We start from the raw sequence: 18,256 nt of genomic DNA on the forward strand, positions 1-18,256 counted from the left end.
GCCAAGGCTCAGACCCAACTTTACATGTACAGTGTTGACTTTACGTGAGATCATGTGAATTGTGTTTTTGACACAAGTTCAAATTCATTTGAATGAGGTAAATTAAAAAATAATAATAATCAGTAAGTCTAAAATTTTTAAATTTCAGAATTTTTGATACCTACTGCTTATGGATGATTGGTAAAGAATAAAGCGTTCTTAAGTTTAAGAGTATTCTTAGCATAACGCATTCAGAAATATTCTTAGTATTTCAAGTAAGGGACATGTATCCACGTATTTTAACTGTTTGCTAGTATCAAAATGCCTCTTCCCAAGCAGCTCACAGAAAGTTACTATTTCTTCATGTGTTGCTTTATTTAAAACACAATTGTCACCTTCATGCATTTTCTCCAGATCCAGCATAAAGTACTATTAAAAAAACCCCTAAAAACACTATAATCCTTTACATGGTCACAAACAAAAAGCCTTACTGAAATGGATTGATCAGCATAAATTCAACAAACCAAAGGAAGGTGACACTTAAGATTTTAGGACTTAAGTAAATGTAAAGCCTTGAGGCTACAAACCAAATCCAGCTTATTAATGATGTAGCTCCCAAACTTTGATTTTTGATCAACACCTAAAATTAATCCTTTCAAAACTAAATCACTTCTACAAGGAAATATATATATTCTGCTTTTGATGAAAGTGAAACAAAGAGCTAAAATGGAATTTGACTTTTTTTGCTGCTAAACATCCTTATACTAACCACTATGTATTTCTGCGTTGATTTTATTTCACTCTGTAGCTTTCCAATTCAGCCACTAACGTATGCGAACCATTTGGGTTTCAGAATTTATAAGCTAGCATTTAAATAAGAACCACAAAGAATTGCACTGCAATATGCTGCCTCAGGAGAAGGCAAAATCTTCCAGTTGGATAAAAAAGTGTAGCTATGAATGTAAATGGGGATAACAGATGTTCCTGGGCTCTCTTCTTCCTTCAGTCTGTAGCATATCATTTTTCTAAACGTATTTTTATATAGCTATTTGATGTAACAGTGAAAAACATATACCTTTTTTCCCCCATCTCCAAAAATGTCTTATTTTAAAGCCCACACTAGAGTCGTGCACAAGAGCAGTACCGATTACACAATCTTAGTTCTAAAAGTATTACCAGGTGAGCTCTATCTGGAGGCTACAAAAGAGATGATTCTAGGCATGGAACTGCCTCTGTCCAGTTCTACACGAGAAAGAAGTTTATTAGAAGGATAACGTACAGAAGGAAATTAGAAGGAAAAACATTGTCATTTTGTTGAAATGACCAAAAAAGAAAAAAAGATTTTTATTTACAGACTTCAACTTGTACATCTTCCAAAGCAGAGATCAGCAAAAGAGAAAACAGGTAAGCCAGTTTTAAGTTCTAATCTCTCATTTTTGTGGAATTATTCAACAATTTTACTTCTTCTACAGTCATATTTGCGTTTCTTGTTTGTTAAGCCTAAAGAAAGAACCAAAAATTTTCCCCTTATTTTTGATGTCATCATTAAAAAACTGTGCATTTTACCTTTCAAAATACTGAGATGTACTGTAAACTAACGGAAAAATATGTTGAGTATTAGATGAGACTTGATTAGAAGAAATGGAATTCTTTGAAAAAAAATCAGCATTCTTTGAAGGCTTGCATGAAGCTCCTTCCTCTTAGATTCAAGTAGCATTAACCTAGACCCATGTGGCCACCAGTTCTTTTCCATATATAAATAAAAAGTTGCTGTATAGGAATACAATAAATTCATACGTTTTTGTGAAGGAATTTTGCTATGCAATAATCCTCTAAGTTTCTGTAGCATCTTACGCATAATTTTTGCATCGTCATGATCCCATTTTTCTCTCAATCACATGGCCTAATGGCTATTGGGATTATCGTGAGGATCTTGTCAAGCTTGCGATTAATAATCACACTGAATGCAAAACAAAACAGCAAAGTCTGTTCAACTGTGAAGGCAACTTCAAATTAATCTGTTCAGCTGTGAATCTGCAGAAACACTTGTATATCAGACAGTTTTATGCTTACACAAGCACTCACCACAAGCCATCTCTCATGTTATGTTGCAGTAAAAGCACTAATTTGGTATGACAGAGAAGTAGCAGTTGCCCAGCACTCAGCAATTAATCATGGTATTCAATAATCAATGAACAAAGATAAAATTCATTCTACTCTTAAGTTTTCGTAAGCTTTCCTGGCTGGTGTTAAAGACAACTCCCACACACTTCACCAAAGAAACCAAACAAAACAAATAGGCCTTCTTAATGTTTTAGTTACAGTGGGACACAAAGTAAGAGTTTAAGAACTCCCAAACCAGAAATAAACAAAACGTACACAACCTAAAAGCACACGGACATATTTCTCCATCATCTGGTCTCAGTAAAATAAACTTTAGAGCACATATTAAAAAATGTATTTTTTCACTGCTCTACCAAGTATTATTTACTCATATATGGGTGAGGCTCTACTACTCATAAAGCCTACAGTTTTGTGGAATAAGGTAGCCACCAACTCAATTTCAACACCAACTTCAAGAAAAAAGGAGCTGTTAAGTCCCTGTCTTCCCCCCGCCCCAAGTACTTTCTGCAGAGAAAGTACTCAAAGCTGTAATGCTCCTGCAATAGATTTCACAACACACAGGACTTTCTGTGCTCTAAAATAATCTTTTTTTTTGAACTATGAGTAGTTTATTGAGAGCCTCTTGTCAAATCCTGCCTTCCTTAATCCCAACTGAGACCGTTTCAAAGAAGCATTCTTTATTAACAGGCTAGAAGTATGCCAAACAAGCTGAAAACAAAATCCAAATAAAAAGGCAAATGATTACTATGCATAGCACAGTCAAAAGTAGATGAGAAAACCTGGAAATCCACTCCATTTCAAACTGCACCCATACTGCTCTTCAAGGCTGCCAATGCTCTCACAAACAGAAGGTAACATCTAAAACAAAACTATTAATTGACATTAATACAATGCTCAAACCTCATAGCACAGGATCCTCCTCCGCTCCCAAAACCGCCTTCATCATCGTCTATCAGCTGACCACTTCAACCTTTCCCAGCAACGCCCCTCTAGTCTCCTTGTTAAGAATCTATCTGGACCTTCTTCATTGTCCCTGCTGGCTCACCAGCTCAGAGAACGGATGAAAAGTTCTTTGATTTATCCTACAGCTCACTCCAGCCTGCCAATTTAAGCACTTCAGTGTTTAAGAAGCCAGGATACAAAGCCTTCTCCACCCTTTGGCCTCTAAATCCAGTTTCTCAAAGATAAAATGAGCAAATGGAGCCACCTGCTGCATTCCAACTTCAGCTTTTCTATAGCTGTATGGCCTAGGAATAACCATACTCACAACTCTCCCTCAACATTTCTGAAAACTTCTGTTCCCAAATAATTTCCTCCCCTAGGATTGCTTCCCAGGCGCATTGCTAACTATCTGCTTCTTGTATTTATTGGCCTGATCCACACTCAAATAAAATGAGAGGCACCTGATCTTCAAAGGTCTATTCAAGAGGACAAGAAAGTGCCTAAAACAGTTATTTAAAATCAGGCGAGAAAACCACAGCGCTTACCTCAAATGTGTATTTTTCTCTGTTGTTAAAGAGCATTAATATCGTCATCTGGAAAGTGGAGACTTGCAATATGTGCTTCCGTGTATTTGAGCCAGTTACTTGGGCGCCTCCTACGCCAACCTCTGAGCCATCTTCCTATTTTAAAATTACAAAATTACTATTAGATTATTCTCCACTGCAAAATACTTGACCTCACTAAAATGAAAGTTATATGATGAAATAATTATCTAGGAGATCAGCCTACACAAGTGATAGAATAGCATACGCCTGGTGGCATAAACAGAATGTCTCTCCAGTAGCTGCCTTAGAATCACGGGGTGATTGAGGTTGGAGGCACCTCTGTAGGTCCCACAGTCCAGCCACCACCCAAAGCCAGGCCATGCAGAGCAGGATGCTCAGGGCTGTGTCCAGTCAAATACTGCGCATCTCCAAGGACGGAGACTCCACCACCTCTCTGGCCCCTGTTCCACTACTTGCCCATCATCCTCCAAGTTTTCTTACTCTTATCTTTAAAATTGCCAAAATATTTATCCTACAGTAATACAATTTTAACATCTTCACAAACGCACATTATTAATACTTTGTGTTATAAAAACGTTGTTTTCATTTTGCATTGCCTTCCATGTTCCCAAACATCATGCCGTTACTACCTCTAGCTTAGAATTTTAGAACTGGTCTAAATCACTATCAAGTTAATGTCTTGATACAGAAACATTAAGCATTGTACTTCCATAAACTCTAAGATTCTCACGTTTGAAAAAAATGTTTTCTACATTGCTAGCACTCTGCATATGAAAAGCAGGCTAAACTTGGTGTAACAACGCTTTTTCACATTAACAAGAATTACTCTAAAGAGAAACAAGTTTCATTTCACTTTTGACTGATTCACAGTCAGAAAACCCCAAAACGCACAAACCATTGAGGTCCCTTCAAGATCAAAATTACTACTTTTCTACGAGGTAACAAAGAGATGATGCTGAGTGATGCATCCAAATTAGATTTAGAGGGGAAAAAAAGTCAAAACAAAAACTGCTACAAAGGAAGAATCAGACTATAAAGCCATGGAAGGCATCTTTTTCTTATTCTTACATTATCAATGGGTAAGCTTTCATTTTACAAAATTCTGAAGTTATTACGATAACTTGCCTACTTTTAAGAAAAGATACAATGTTTTCATAATCTTGATACGTTACCTTTTTAACAGGCCCGTAGAAAGTGGCATTGAGATCTGCAGAACCCATATGATGCTGGAGTGTCAGCTGTCGCCCGCTATGTTTGGCTAAATAAAATCTGTAATATAATTGAATCGAAAACTTAATACATAGTTCACATTTTGTATCTAAGAGGAAATCGCTTTAAACAGTTACATAGACTTTTCATCGCCATTACAGACACTAAGAAATGGCTAACTTTTGCTTTTTCAAAACATTAACTGTCATTAGAATGCTAATTAAAAGCTCCCAAAAACTCGAGCCTCATAATGTGACTATTGCATTCTCTAATTTTCGCATGAACTGAAGAGCAGCAGTACGCTAGCGTGTCTTTAACTCTAACGGTAAAACATACCTGTAAGTTAAGTTTAGAAAGTTTCTTCTTAAAACCCCTACCTAAAAATCTGTTTTAATACATACCTTCTAAATATTTCAAAAGCATGCCTGGGAGCTGGAGGGATGTTGCACTTTGGTGTGGCTGACTGAGTAGGCCAGTAACCTGTTGTGAGGACCCGCACTGTAAGATCAACACCACCTAATGAGACCTAAGGACAATTGGAAGAAAACATCCGCTATTTTAAAACAGGATCACGTTTCACCGTTTTTCTCTATCAGTGTAGAACGCATAGAATTTTCACAGACTAAGAAATAAATGGACGTATATCTATAAACATTATTTTTTACAAAGCCAGACAAATGAATTCATCACTATCAGAGCAGATGGTACAGCAAAAATCCTCCACATTATTGCCCTCTGGCATTTAAGAGTGTACAGAATTTACAAAATAAATTCTTAACCAAGAATGAAATGTCTGTGATCATAAACAGAACTCATAATACATGTAACAATTCTTTCTAAACAGGTTTTTGACAACATACAGTAAAGCCAGGTCGCTAAACATATCAGTTTCAAAATGACTGTTTATAAATTTACTCTCTGGAAGCGGAGAGTAAATACTGACTGTCTAATGTTAAACCATAGGGAGCTTTTCCTGCACTTTACCTCTGGACTGCAACGTAAACAGTTACTCACTTTTACACACACAACCTAGCCACTTTCCTTAAAGACAGCCGTTACCATAAATATTCAGCACCGGTTAGGAAACATTCTACAACTGAAGTGCTGATCTATAAAGTAGTTCTGTTAGTAGGTGATAAACGTCTGGCTACCAGTGAGGCATAATCCTCACCAGGTATCTCAACCAAGCTGAATATTATTAAACTTAAAACTGACTACTTTCAGCTCTAGGAGGTGTAACCAATACCTTCAAAGAACACACATTATGGACAAGAAAAACCAAAGCATACTATATCCGACTTGTTATAAACCTACTACACAGAAAGAGAGCACATTATATTTTGGAAGGTCAAAAACTGTCACATGAACTCAGAAACTTCCACTATTAAATAGCAGAGTAGCATTTCCATGCACTATGCAAGAGTTTTTGTATTGTGCGTGTTGAATGCCTGCGTGCATCAACACACTTGTGCCTAGGAAACTTCTGAAAAATCTAGACAGACCGGTGACAGGCTACTCATACAGAAATCCCTTTGACTGGATTTCATTAAGGGTCAAGAGGAACAATTTGCAAAAGTATGTAAAGACCCATATAAAGATTGTTCTGTAGCCAACATTACTGCCATGCTTCTCATTTCATATCACCAATGTCCTGAGGCTCACAAGAGAAATTCAAACAGCCACTTAGACGCAGGAAACTAGTTAATCTGTGAATCACCAAAAAAAAAAAAAAAAAGCAAAGCTTCAACAGTTTTCTCCCTCCAGCCGAACCATAGGGAAAGGCCATCAATGCAGACAGAAAGATACAGAAAATATCTTTATCTGGAACTGAAACATCTTAGTCGAGACGGCAACAGTTTCCTGAATTTTTTTGGTCTTAGCCAGACCAGAACACAGCATTAATTTAGAATGCCTCACATCACACATTATACAGAGCACTGAACAGTTTGTGACTTGAAAAAGTCTTGGAAGCACTTTATTTTACAAGCTATTTTACAGCATAAAAGTGGTATGAACTAATGGAAAGCGCCTTGAAGTGATCTAATCTTTACAGAACTCCAAACAACTGAAGTTTCAGGTTCGCATTTGTAGAAATTACTCATAATCCATTAGCTTGGACTTTCCCTAGTCTTGAGCTTTCCACTTACTGATAGCAAACCAAGCATCATCTACGCAGTCCTTGGCACTACCTATATCACAGGATATAGGATCCAGCAGGAGACTTTGCAGGTAGGATTATTTAGAGAAGAGCAGGTGCCTGCCTTCTCTAAGAGGCACCGTACATACTCAAGGTACACAAATTGTTTAAGAAGGAGTAGAACAGACAATTTCATATAAAATACAGTATCATCAGTAGGTTAACAGTAACATAGAAACCCAAAAATCTTCCTGTGTTTCTTCTCAAATATTATTGACACTAATAGAAATATATACGCTTCCATCATAAATAAGTCCTCCAGAAACTTCATTAAAAGGCCATGATTAGGCTGACCAAAAGGCAACCATCAGGTGAACTGCTGGTCCCTTGCCAAGGAAAAGATGAAGTTTGTAATTAGGCCTAGCAGAACATCCGTTAACATTTTAGTCATCTTATTGCTGTACATAGCTAGAAAGAAGATAGAGACATCATTTATTAACTCACTTAATGTAAAACTGTCACGTAAAGTACAGGAATCTTTAACACAAAACACCCCCCCGTGTACAAGTCCCACAGGCTACCTAAAAATGGGAATGCTCAAACAAATTGTTCTTGAAATTAGTATTTCAAGCATTCTAGAAGGAAAACATGATCTAAAGAAAAAAAAGCAGTAGTAAAGCTGCCTGTCCACAAACACCTTTATATCTATCCACATGTGCCTCTACAATCTTTTCTGAAACCACTTTGAGGCCATCCCGTTCTTTCACTCATGATGATTCACAATATGCTGATGAGGAAGATTTCAGCTGACCGCTTCAAGGCAGCAAAGATTTCAGATCACCTTGCACATCCCGGGACATCGGGCAGAGTACACCCATGAACATATTCCTGGCAGTCAGATTTCCGAAACCGATTCAAACGTGCTTGATATACAGACTTACTTACCTGCGGACGGGGAACTACTTGGCTGTTTATTATGTATTATTAAGCGCTACTGAGTATCAGTATGGAAAAAAGTGTTTAGAGCAAGTAAACCGGTATCTCAAAATAGAAGCGATCTCTCCATTATGCAATATTCCAGAGGTCCCCTTTTACAACAAGGTGTGACACTTCTTGATTGAACAATTAAGTCCATATTTGGCAATTTGAATAAAATCGTACTTCTGCTTTTAATAAAGGCATTAACTGCGTCAGGAAAGTTAAATGTGAGATGAGATGTTTGTCAAATACCTGCAGTACGCAATATTTTTCTTGCTGTTAGCATAAAACACGGGCCGCAATGAAGATGTCCTTTAAAGAATGAGAAAGGGAAGACTCTGCTGGTGACCGGGCGTTTCTGAAACGCGCGTGAGGGCAGGCGGGCGGCCCCAAAAGCGCGGGAACAGACGGGCCGGGAGGGGGGCGGCGGCCGCTGCTGGGCGGGGAGGGCGGCCGGGCGGGGGCACAAGCCGGGCGGGGAGCGGGGCGGCGGCCGCTGCCGGGCGGGAGCACGGGCGGGAGCACGGGCGGGCCGGGAGGGGGGCGGGGGCCGCTGCCGGGCGGGCTGGGAGGGGGGCAGCGGCCGGGCGGGGGCACAAGCCGGGCGGGGAGCGGGGCGGCGGCCGCTGCCGGGCGGGGGCACGGGCGGGCCGGGAGGGGGGCGGGGGCCGGGCGGGGGCACAAGCTGGGCGGGGAGCGGGGCGGCGGCCGCTGCCGGGCGGGGGCACGGGCGGGCCGGGAGGGAGGCGGGGGCCGCTGCCGGGCGGGCTGGGAGGGGGGCAGCGGCCGGGCGGGGGCACAAGCCGGGCGGGGAGCGGGGCGGCGGCCGCTGCCGGGCGGGGGCACGGGCGGGCCGGGAGGGGGGCGGGGGCCGGGCGGGGGCACAAGCCGGGCGGGGAGCGGGGCGGCGGCCGCTGCCGGGCGGGGGCACAAGCCGGGCGGGGAGGGGGGCGGCGGCCCCTGCCGGGCGGGGGCACAAGCCGGGCGGGGAGGGGGGGGGGCGGCGGCCGCTGCCGGGCGGCGGCCGCTGCCGGGCGGGGGCACGGGCGGGCCGGGAGGGCGGCCGCCGCCCGCCCCCTGCCGGCCGCCAGCGGGAAGAGCCGCTCAGCCGCGCTCCGCTCGGCGGCGGGTCTGCACCTGGGCGCTCGCTGCAGAGCCCTTCCAGGAGGCGGCGGGTGCGATGGAAGCTGAAATAGGATTTTACGGAACGAAATTGGCACTGCTCAAGCTGTGGATCAGGCTTCGAGCTGACTTTTGCATTTCGGGAAACACTAACAAAGTTTGTAAGACGGAAAACACAGTAAAGAGAAATATAATTGGAGGATGCTAACAACATCCTTCTTTCCACACGCATATACTAACAAATTAAAACCCACAAGCCTCGATCAAGGTTGCGGGTTTGTACTGAAGTAAAAGGACAAGCACAGACCCCCACGCTCTTACCCCGGTCGCCTGAAGATGTTGCCTGAACTCATCCATCGTCGTGTTTGAGATGCTCATGTCCCTGAACATTCCTTCCAGTTTAGATGTGAACTGACATCCACATTCAGTCTAAAATACACAAAATAACCTGTTGTGCCAGCACTATGAAAACAGAGCTTCTGATACGTGAACTGCAAGACTAAGAGTTAGTTTATAAATCTCATAAAGATGATATTTCTGTACATTTGGTTACTGGGATTCCCATTTGTATTACCTTCAGAACTTAAGAAGTTTCATATTTCATATAAGGATCTAACTCTACACATATCAAAACTTGCCTTCCTTCTCTTCACTCCCTTATTGTATTTTTGGTTTCTTTTTAGCTTCCTATCTCATCTTAAAAAAAAAAAAATTCTGTGAAAGCTTATCAGACCAAGGCATATACTTTCACCTGCTTTGTAGCATGATACTGTAAAGGGAAATAAAAATCTTTATTTGTATCAGAAAAAAACCCCTGTCGTCCTAGAGTATATAATTTTAAAGGCTTACTGCAGATTACCAAGTGAGATTACTCAACCTTTTGAGAAATCAGGGACATAGGCATATATAGCTACACGTGCACAAACACATGCGTTTCAGTTGCACATCCAGGACTTTGTGCCTATTTCTAACACATACTTTGACATACGTGGTAAAGGCAAGCACGTTAGCTTCAGCATCCTAATCACTGTGCAAAGACATGAGAAAAGAGGGCAGTTCAGGTCCGCTGACTGATCTTGCAAATGTATGCCCTGTGCCTTCTAAATCACCAGGCTAGAAGAGGTGGAGAGGAAATCGGGAAGGAATTAATACCGATAATTTGGAATTAATACGGATGATTTGGAGACATCTGATGCAAACAGGCTTCTCTCACTGACAGAATATGAAGGTCAAAAATAAGGATCAGTAAAGTTTGATTTCAGGATCAAATCACTCTGGTTCGGAAGTTCCCTAGCCATTTATCATGCCACTTAGGAAGAAGCTACATTAGAAATTGCTTCAAGGACTGCTCACCTTAGGCTTTACTTTCTTCTTCATCTCTTGGCCTATTTAATCAGTAAATTGAACCAACTAAAGAAAACATGTTTCCAGACACTGATATGAAGATTTTTTTTTTTCCCCAATCTATCTCAAACTACTTAATCAAAAAGGAATTGAGCATTATCACCAGTCTGCAGATGGAGGCAACTAAAAAATGACGATGCATGCAATAAGAAATTCTACCGTGAATAACAGAAAATCTAGGATAACAGTCTTGTCTTTAAATCCAGTCACTAGACAATAGGAGTTGTCTTCTTATTTGGAAAGTCTTAACAAATTGGGGGTGGGGGTGTGTGTGTGTGTTTTCTAGATTGCTCTCTCATCACAGCTGTTTTCCAGTATTTCCTTCCTTTTATTTCCACAAAATTATTCAGAAAAGCCTTTCATATTTTCTGTTGGGGCTTTAAAATAAAATCCGTATTTAATAGCAATCAAGACTTATGTTATCTATATATCCCTTATGTAAAACCAAAAGAAACCATATTTCTGAAGAAAAACGAAGTAAGAAGTATACAGATACTGTCTTACCTTTAATTTAGATATCATATTTTTCTCAGAGTCATCTGAAACACTCTTGTTTGTGAGAAGTCTTCTTGCCAAGTGCTGCTTGTAATAGCGTTCAAAAACATCTTTCTCTTGCATAAACCTAAATAAAACCATTGCCTTATCCAATATAGTTTCTACTTCTTGCTCTGTTAGCTGTAAAAGAAATAATTTGCTGGTTTTAACCTTCCGGCACAAGTGTCTTATACAACCTAAATACTCGAAGTAATTCACAGCAAGCATATGGTCTAACAGTAGCCTATAAAGAAGCCAGCAAAACTGGTCCAACATGTGAACGATAGAGCCGAAAGAACAGCGCACAAACTCAATAGAGCGGAGAAAGAAATAGCTCTAAAATGGAGGGAAAAGCAATTGTGAGGGAGAAGGGAGACGATGGATAGGTAGAATGCCTGGTAAATACAGTAAAAGTTCCTGGATACGTTTTTAAGTGTTTTTAAAAAAGCACAGAGGGAAACCAGTATTAGGACTATAAAAAGTTAGCTTGGAATGAAAGCTTTTAAATGTTAAGACTCATTTTGCAAAGCCTGTCTAGTGCCACAACAAATAAAATGATTACTTATTTTTATAAATAAATAGAATTTACTATTTGATTCCCAAAGCATAAGATGCATGCAATAATATTCAGCTTTTTTCAGAGCCACTGAAGCCTCAGCTGAACCATCCTGTCCAGTTCTGGGTGCTGTACCTCAAAAAATTTCATGAAAGAAGCTATGAGGTAAGACCGAAGGAAACCGTTTGTACTTAAGCCAGAAGAGACAGATGTGGTAATAGTCCTCCATTATGTAAAAGCAGTAAAAAGAAGCAAACCGTTTCCCCTACCCAAGTGAGTTAATATTCAAAAGAAATTATTAGATATTAAGAATAACTGCCAAACTATAAAGATATTTAAGGAACTGATATTTCAGGTTTCAAAGGAAGGGAGCTGCAGAATCTACTACAAGCTAATTTTTTTTTTTTTGAGGGGGTATCTGCCAGAAGTAATCCAGGTATACTGCTTCAGAGATGGGGGACAAGCCACAGAACTTCTTGAGAACTCCTTGTGCATTATATTTCTGTAAGTTTAGATCTAAAGTTTTACAAGCTCAGATGTGTTACATATACTTTTTTTTTTTAAGGCAGTATTGCCATTTATCTTAATATAAAAATCATTCTTGGAAAAAGTAGCTTAGTTTAATCTGGTCCAAGTTAACAGAGAGAATGACCTTTTAATTTAAATTTATACTTACTCCCTTGACTCCTTTTTTCAGCTTATCATCAATAAATAATGAGAGGTACTCTGGAGACCTAGAGTTGAGGTTGAGGAAGTACTCAAAGTCACCCGCTATAGTCTGTTTGAAGAGTCGATCATTATTGAAAGATTCTTGAAGAAAGCGGTCAAACCTACTCTTCAAATCCAGTAAACCCTTTTAAAAAAAAAAAGAAGTATAAACATTTTTATTGATTTGAAGTTGCAAGCTGTAAAACAGTAATAACAGATGAAGTTGTAGTGAAGACCACGTCTACAGTCGGAGATTCTGCAAAGCTCTCTCTATGTTCGGCATTGTTAGAAAGTATCTGAAATTTCATTTCCATTTTTAAATACCTACAGCTGCCATAAATCTCTTATGGAAGCAATTTTTCAGATAAACTGGCTAAAATATTGGTTCCAAAAACTGGTGCAGTTTGCTGCAACAGGCTACTCAAAGATTAAGAAAGTTTTTTAATCACCCTTGTTAAACAGGCTGATTTACCGTATTTTTAAATCCACAATTTAAAGGACGTATTTCTTGTACTCGTTAAGCCTTGTCAACGTTATTTGAAATAGAAAAAGTCACTATCATACATACAGGATATGGGAAAGATGAGGCTAAGCACCCGCTAACTGCATCCCTAGAGCTACTAAGCAAGTTTGAGGAGAAAACACACCGCAACAACAGGCCTAATCTTGTTCGGTTTTTTCCCCCCTCTTAATTTCAATCCAGGGACATGTTCTGCATTATTTAGTCGCATGTTTCTTACTGATCTTTAAGAGTCACCGTGAACATATGAAAGTTAGAAACAAGAAATAGCTCTCCAGTTATCACAGGGCGAAGTTCACAGGCCTGAACTGAACCACTTTCTCTGAGCTAAACCATTGGATTCTTGACATCATTTTTAGGGTCTGCACCATCTTCACCCAGAGCTAAAACAACTGGGTGCAGAAGGGGGAAGCATCTTAAAATCACCTGAGCACCTTGCTAAGTGTATGTGATACACACAGGGTTTAGACATAACTAACACAGCATTCAGGGAGGGGGAGAGGAGGAATTTGAGTTAAATTTATCATGTGTAACTACTGCCCACAAACTGTTCAGGTTAAATGATCCTGAAGTCCTAGGTTTCTTAAGAAACTACTTATATGTGGTTACTTAAAGAAGCCATTCAAGAATTACTCAAGGAAGTAGTAATGTTTCTTAGGAACTCACCATCTCACTTAAAGGAATGGTCTTTAGACAGGCTAATTAATGCGTATTAGAAATTTTAAATTCAAAGTAAATCCCACTATCTCTCTGTTTACCAAGGTTAACTTATGCCTCCTCTCCAGGAGTACACCATCTGAACAACCTGGTGTTAAACAGGAGAAACTGTTAGTACCTTAAATTACAACAGCATTTCAACATCCCTTCAAATTATTGTAAGAAGTTTTAAATCTAATCCCCTGGCAATGCTTTTGCAATCATCTCACCAATTATGCTCAGGGTTTGGTGATGTCATGTTGCAGAAGCAGTGCTGGACTATGATGAAGTTTTTTTCTTGATGGTATAAATGTAGCTTCTTTGTCTGTCGTCTTACTGCTATTTAAGTCCTTGAAAGATTCGGATGAACATGGCTGAGGTGAGAAGAGTGAGGTGGTTTCTCAATTCACAGGCATTTGTCTCTTCTTCCATCGTGTCAATGGAAGTGGAGGATAAACCTGTTTGGGGGTTTAGCAGCAATCAAATATCAATCCCTTCCCTAGGACACCTTCATGAGATGGTTGGGGTACATACTAACGGGCTGAGGATGAGCTCTGCCAAAGCACATGCAGTATGGCTGTAAGTCGTCTTCAGCTTCGTTATGCTATTTGCCTTTGTAGCAGGAGACATCGATAGCAACTTTATAATTAAGTTTTTAACTCTTTCTCAGTTAATTTTTTTATGATATCCCTTTAGGTCCATCAGGATTTAAAAGGAGTGAAAATTACTTCAAAGTAATCCAGACACTTATTTTCCACATCACTTGCCTCCCCTCCCCCCTTTTTTTTTTTTTTTAAATCATACCACCACAAAAAGCGTAACAGCCCTTAATCATCAAACCTAATAAATTTCAAAGGGCATTTTCTCTTCTTTTTAACAATCCTTGGGAGAGGTGATTCTTGTCCAAGCTTGGTAAGAAGTTTGCTTCGGCATTGCCGGAAAATCAATAATCCAATCAAAAATGTGTTTATACTCAAATGGCTTCTTATAATAGTAACCAGTTCTAGCAAAGTTATTGATTTCAAACAAAACAGCAGAGATGATAGTAGACATACAGCATTACATGTTTCTCATAAAGACCAGACACAAGGACTTCAACTACACATTAAAAAAAAACCCCAACGTTTAATGAATACACATTTCAATGTTAAGTATAAAACATCTTCTAGCTATAAAAACATTTCCTTAAAGTTCAATGAACTCTAAAGATTTTATGTGCAAATTTAAAACCACCTTTTCAGAAACAATGGGAGAGAAAAGATGACAAACACCCCTGAAGCATATTTTGTGATCCTGATAAATTAATGGAATCTCTCACTTCTTAGTGAGAGATGGAGAACAAGAAAGAACACTTGTGTCTTCTAACATGCAGAAGTGCTCTGTTTCTCAGGGAGACCGAGAATGAAGGAAGTAATTTGTTATGATCTATATCACCTCTCAGTCACAGTTAATCTTGCCATGGAATACTGTCATGAGATTTTTGTCTCAATAAACATTGATAGCTAACATTACATAAAATTAAACAAAAGAGACTCTATAAAGCTATTTGCCAGCAGATGTACAACTCACTCTGGAGGCAAATATCGTTCAGAATAATCCAAAAAATTCCCAGCAGTTACATAATTAGTCTGAATATGTTGTTTAATAAAAGCAGCTACCAAAAGCACAAAACCCGAGCATGTACTTTCCAAGCAACTTCGGTAAAAGAAGAGTTCTAAACATGTCAGAAAATTCAGAAAATGTACATTTTAAACAAAATTATAAACGTAGCTCATTAATAATAATCCCTTCTGAATCAATATTAAGGTTTACCTTATCAATCATGTAGTTAACTGCTACTCGGGGGAGCGTGGGAAAGATGGAAGAAAAGAAAGTCAAAATATTTAACTACCTGAATGTAGTCAACTGGATTCTTTCCTTCTCCCTCTTCAGAAACTAGTGCTTTGCCTTGCTCTCTCAGGTATGAGCTCATGCACTCGCACATTGTCTTCAGACCATTTGGCACACGGCTAAACAACTTGTACATGCAAGCAAGGTCTGGAAACAAGAATGAGATATTATGCAGGACACCCTCCGTCTGATACACTTCTGTAACTCATTCATTTCATAGCAAAAGACGACAGTGAAAGTTCAGCCACTTGAGCCACAAAAAGCATCCCGTTAACAGCTCAGGCACTGGAATCTTGTGACATCTCCTTTCCTTTACCCCTGACAACATGCTGACCACAGCAGCCACAAAATTAAAAGCAAAGGTTGTATTCAACTATTCCAGGTTGTCTATAGCATGGAATCTGCTATTGCTGATCCCCAGGCCAGCAAAAAGTTGATGCTTGCGCTAAAGGATGGTGCTCTTAAAGCTTCAGTAAGATTATGTTTTCCAGTGGCATTTAAGAACGTAGCTTCCAAGATCACCATCCCAAAAATCAAATACTGTATTAAAAGTTGTAAGAAAAATCTAGGTTAAAGCAAATAGGACAACACTAACGAGATGCTTGTTTCTGTACTAAAAGCAAAAACTGGTAAAAATTGGAGTTTAATCCATATTTGTCTTAAAGTCAGCCATATAATTTTACACTACTTTGTTTCATCCATCTAAAATCATGAGAAGTGGCTTAGCTTAAACACGGCTTTCCAAAAGAGCAATCCATCCTTGTACGTTTATGTGAAATCTTATCTTCACAATGCAGCAAGTATTTCCTCTCTAGTATTTAACTAAATCAAACCAAGGCCTATGAAAGTTAAACTAATTCCTCTATCTCATGAATACCCTTTAATATCATTATACCCTCAGCCTGAAGGCTATCTTAACTGGGTATGAAAGAAAAAAGGTTAAGTATAGTATCATCACTTTCCTTTAAATACAGTAATTCTCTTTTCTTACAGCTAAGAAATTTGCTAACTTTGTCACTCTATCACCTAGTAACCGTGAAGCTGCTTTTACGAACAAAGGCCATTAATCTAAGCAGCGTGTTCCCCATTCTCACAGCTTTAGCGTGAGCACCGATTTCTAAATATAGATACTACAATCACTCTCTTCATTATGCTGCTTTAGAAACTTATGTTCTATCTCTTTCCACAGTAACTTTCATTCAGTCATTCTGTCCCACATTAACCTCTATCAGGGAAAACCAAATCAAGCCAAGCCCTTCTTTCTCAACCACTTCGATAAGCTCCTTCTTATCCTTTAAAAAACAGCCAACTTTTTTCCTGCAACAAAGCCCTCTCCCCAACAATTGGTCCTGCAATACTTCTATTTAATAGTCATTTACACTAGCACTTTTTAAATAACTGCCTGTGGGCCAAAAAACTTCGATGCATTTTGACAGCTACATACTAGAGGAATGACAATAATAAAATGGCTCATGGAAAACAGGTAACAAAGACCACCACAATAGATTTGTACTTTTCTTAAGAGATACTTGGCTTACCAAAAAAGTACCCGTATCTGGTACTAAATAGAAACAAGTTATATGTACGGGCTCTGTTTTAAATGACCTCTAAAAGTAATATTATCAGATGTTTGCAAGACAGAGCCGCCAAAGTGTTTTTACAATTACACAGGAACACAAACGTTAAGCTCCACTTATCCTATGTTTAAAAACAATAAGCAGTATCGTAAGCATTTCTGTCTCCCATATGATGCAGTCTTACCTTCTGTCTTCCCATTTTTCAGCATATGAACTAGCCCAGAGTTTTCCATTTCCACTATAGTTTTCATATGCTTGGAAATAAGCTCCCTCTCAACAACTTTCACAATTGGTTCTTCTGTTGATTTATCCAGACAATGCATCACCCGTTCTATTTCTTCATTAATTCTAGCTTCTACTTTCTTTATATATACAGAAGCACTGTTTTCAGCTAAAAATTTCTGACTTTCCATCTGTGATTAAGACAAATTAATACTTTAGACTTTTTTTTTTTTTAAAAGGGGAAAAAAGAAACGTACCGGTTATTTCAGATCAGCATTGATAAACAAGTTCAAATCAAACCCAGCATGTCCAGCAAATGAGATCATTATACCCCCAAGATTTACATACATGCTTAACGCAAAATAAAGGTTCTATTACACTAACTGTGTTATATACATAAGGGGACACATGCAATACGAACATGGTATTTTTCATATTAAAACAACCTAAGCCAACCTAGTTTCCAGTTCCCAGCTAGAGTTTTAGCCACAGGTCCAAAGAAAACAGAAGGATGGGGAGAGAGAAGAGGCAAAGATTCCTTTCAAAATACCAGTTTATGGCATATTTATGAGTTGTGAGGATCAACAGTTCTCATTATTCTCATTAGTGACAATGCTGAGCACATTATTTCATGTCAAACTGTTTTTATCCATACTGGTCAGCATAGTCTTTCAGAGGAAATATACATTTAGTTTTGTTTGTTTTTTTTTTAAGGCAGAGCCAAGAAATAAAACTTAAATGAAAGTAATTATTTTTCTTAATTTTATGTAGCAGCAATGAAAAAAGAACGCAATGACTTAAAAGGTTGTGCAACATATGCTTCTGATTTTCAAAGAAGTTTGGAGATCAGAGGATATGACAGGCAGTCGATCCAGCATAAGACAAATTATCTTATCTAGGTATCTTTTAACATGTTTTACAATTTCTATCAATTTCCAACAATAGAGGAGCATGAATACACTCAACAACTGTTCAACTGGCTTTTTTCCTGAAACTATCTCACAAACCCCCTCAGGAAACATTGAAAATGTGTTATTCAGTGGTTAGTCAACAACTGGATAGCCGCTTGGATACACTTAATTCCTTGACTCA

General features: G+C 39.1%; 1 protein-coding gene across 1 annotated transcript in view; it reads right to left on the minus strand.

The window, feature by feature from the left end:
* Positions 1-18,256, minus strand: part of CUL3 (cullin 3) — a 59,931-nt gene that overhangs the window by 5,090 nt on the left and 36,585 nt on the right. Inside the window, exons 6-13 of the mRNA XM_076340885.1 lie at positions 17,127-17,355; positions 15,367-15,512; positions 12,228-12,404; positions 10,966-11,136; positions 9,379-9,486; positions 5,222-5,346; positions 4,784-4,880; positions 3,591-3,725 (exon numbers count right to left, since the gene is read on the minus strand). Coding sequence (XP_076197000.1) covers positions 3,591-3,725; positions 4,784-4,880; positions 5,222-5,346; positions 9,379-9,486; positions 10,966-11,136; positions 12,228-12,404; positions 15,367-15,512; positions 17,127-17,355 — 1,188 coding nt within the window. The remainder of the gene's footprint in view (positions 1-3,590; positions 3,726-4,783; positions 4,881-5,221; positions 5,347-9,378; positions 9,487-10,965; positions 11,137-12,227; positions 12,405-15,366; positions 15,513-17,126; positions 17,356-18,256) is intronic.

The sequence above is a fragment of the Aptenodytes patagonicus genome, chromosome 6, assembly GCF_965638725.1.
Source record: "Aptenodytes patagonicus chromosome 6, bAptPat1.pri.cur, whole genome shotgun sequence".
NCBI classification, from domain to species: Eukaryota; Metazoa; Chordata; class Aves; order Sphenisciformes; family Spheniscidae; genus Aptenodytes; species Aptenodytes patagonicus.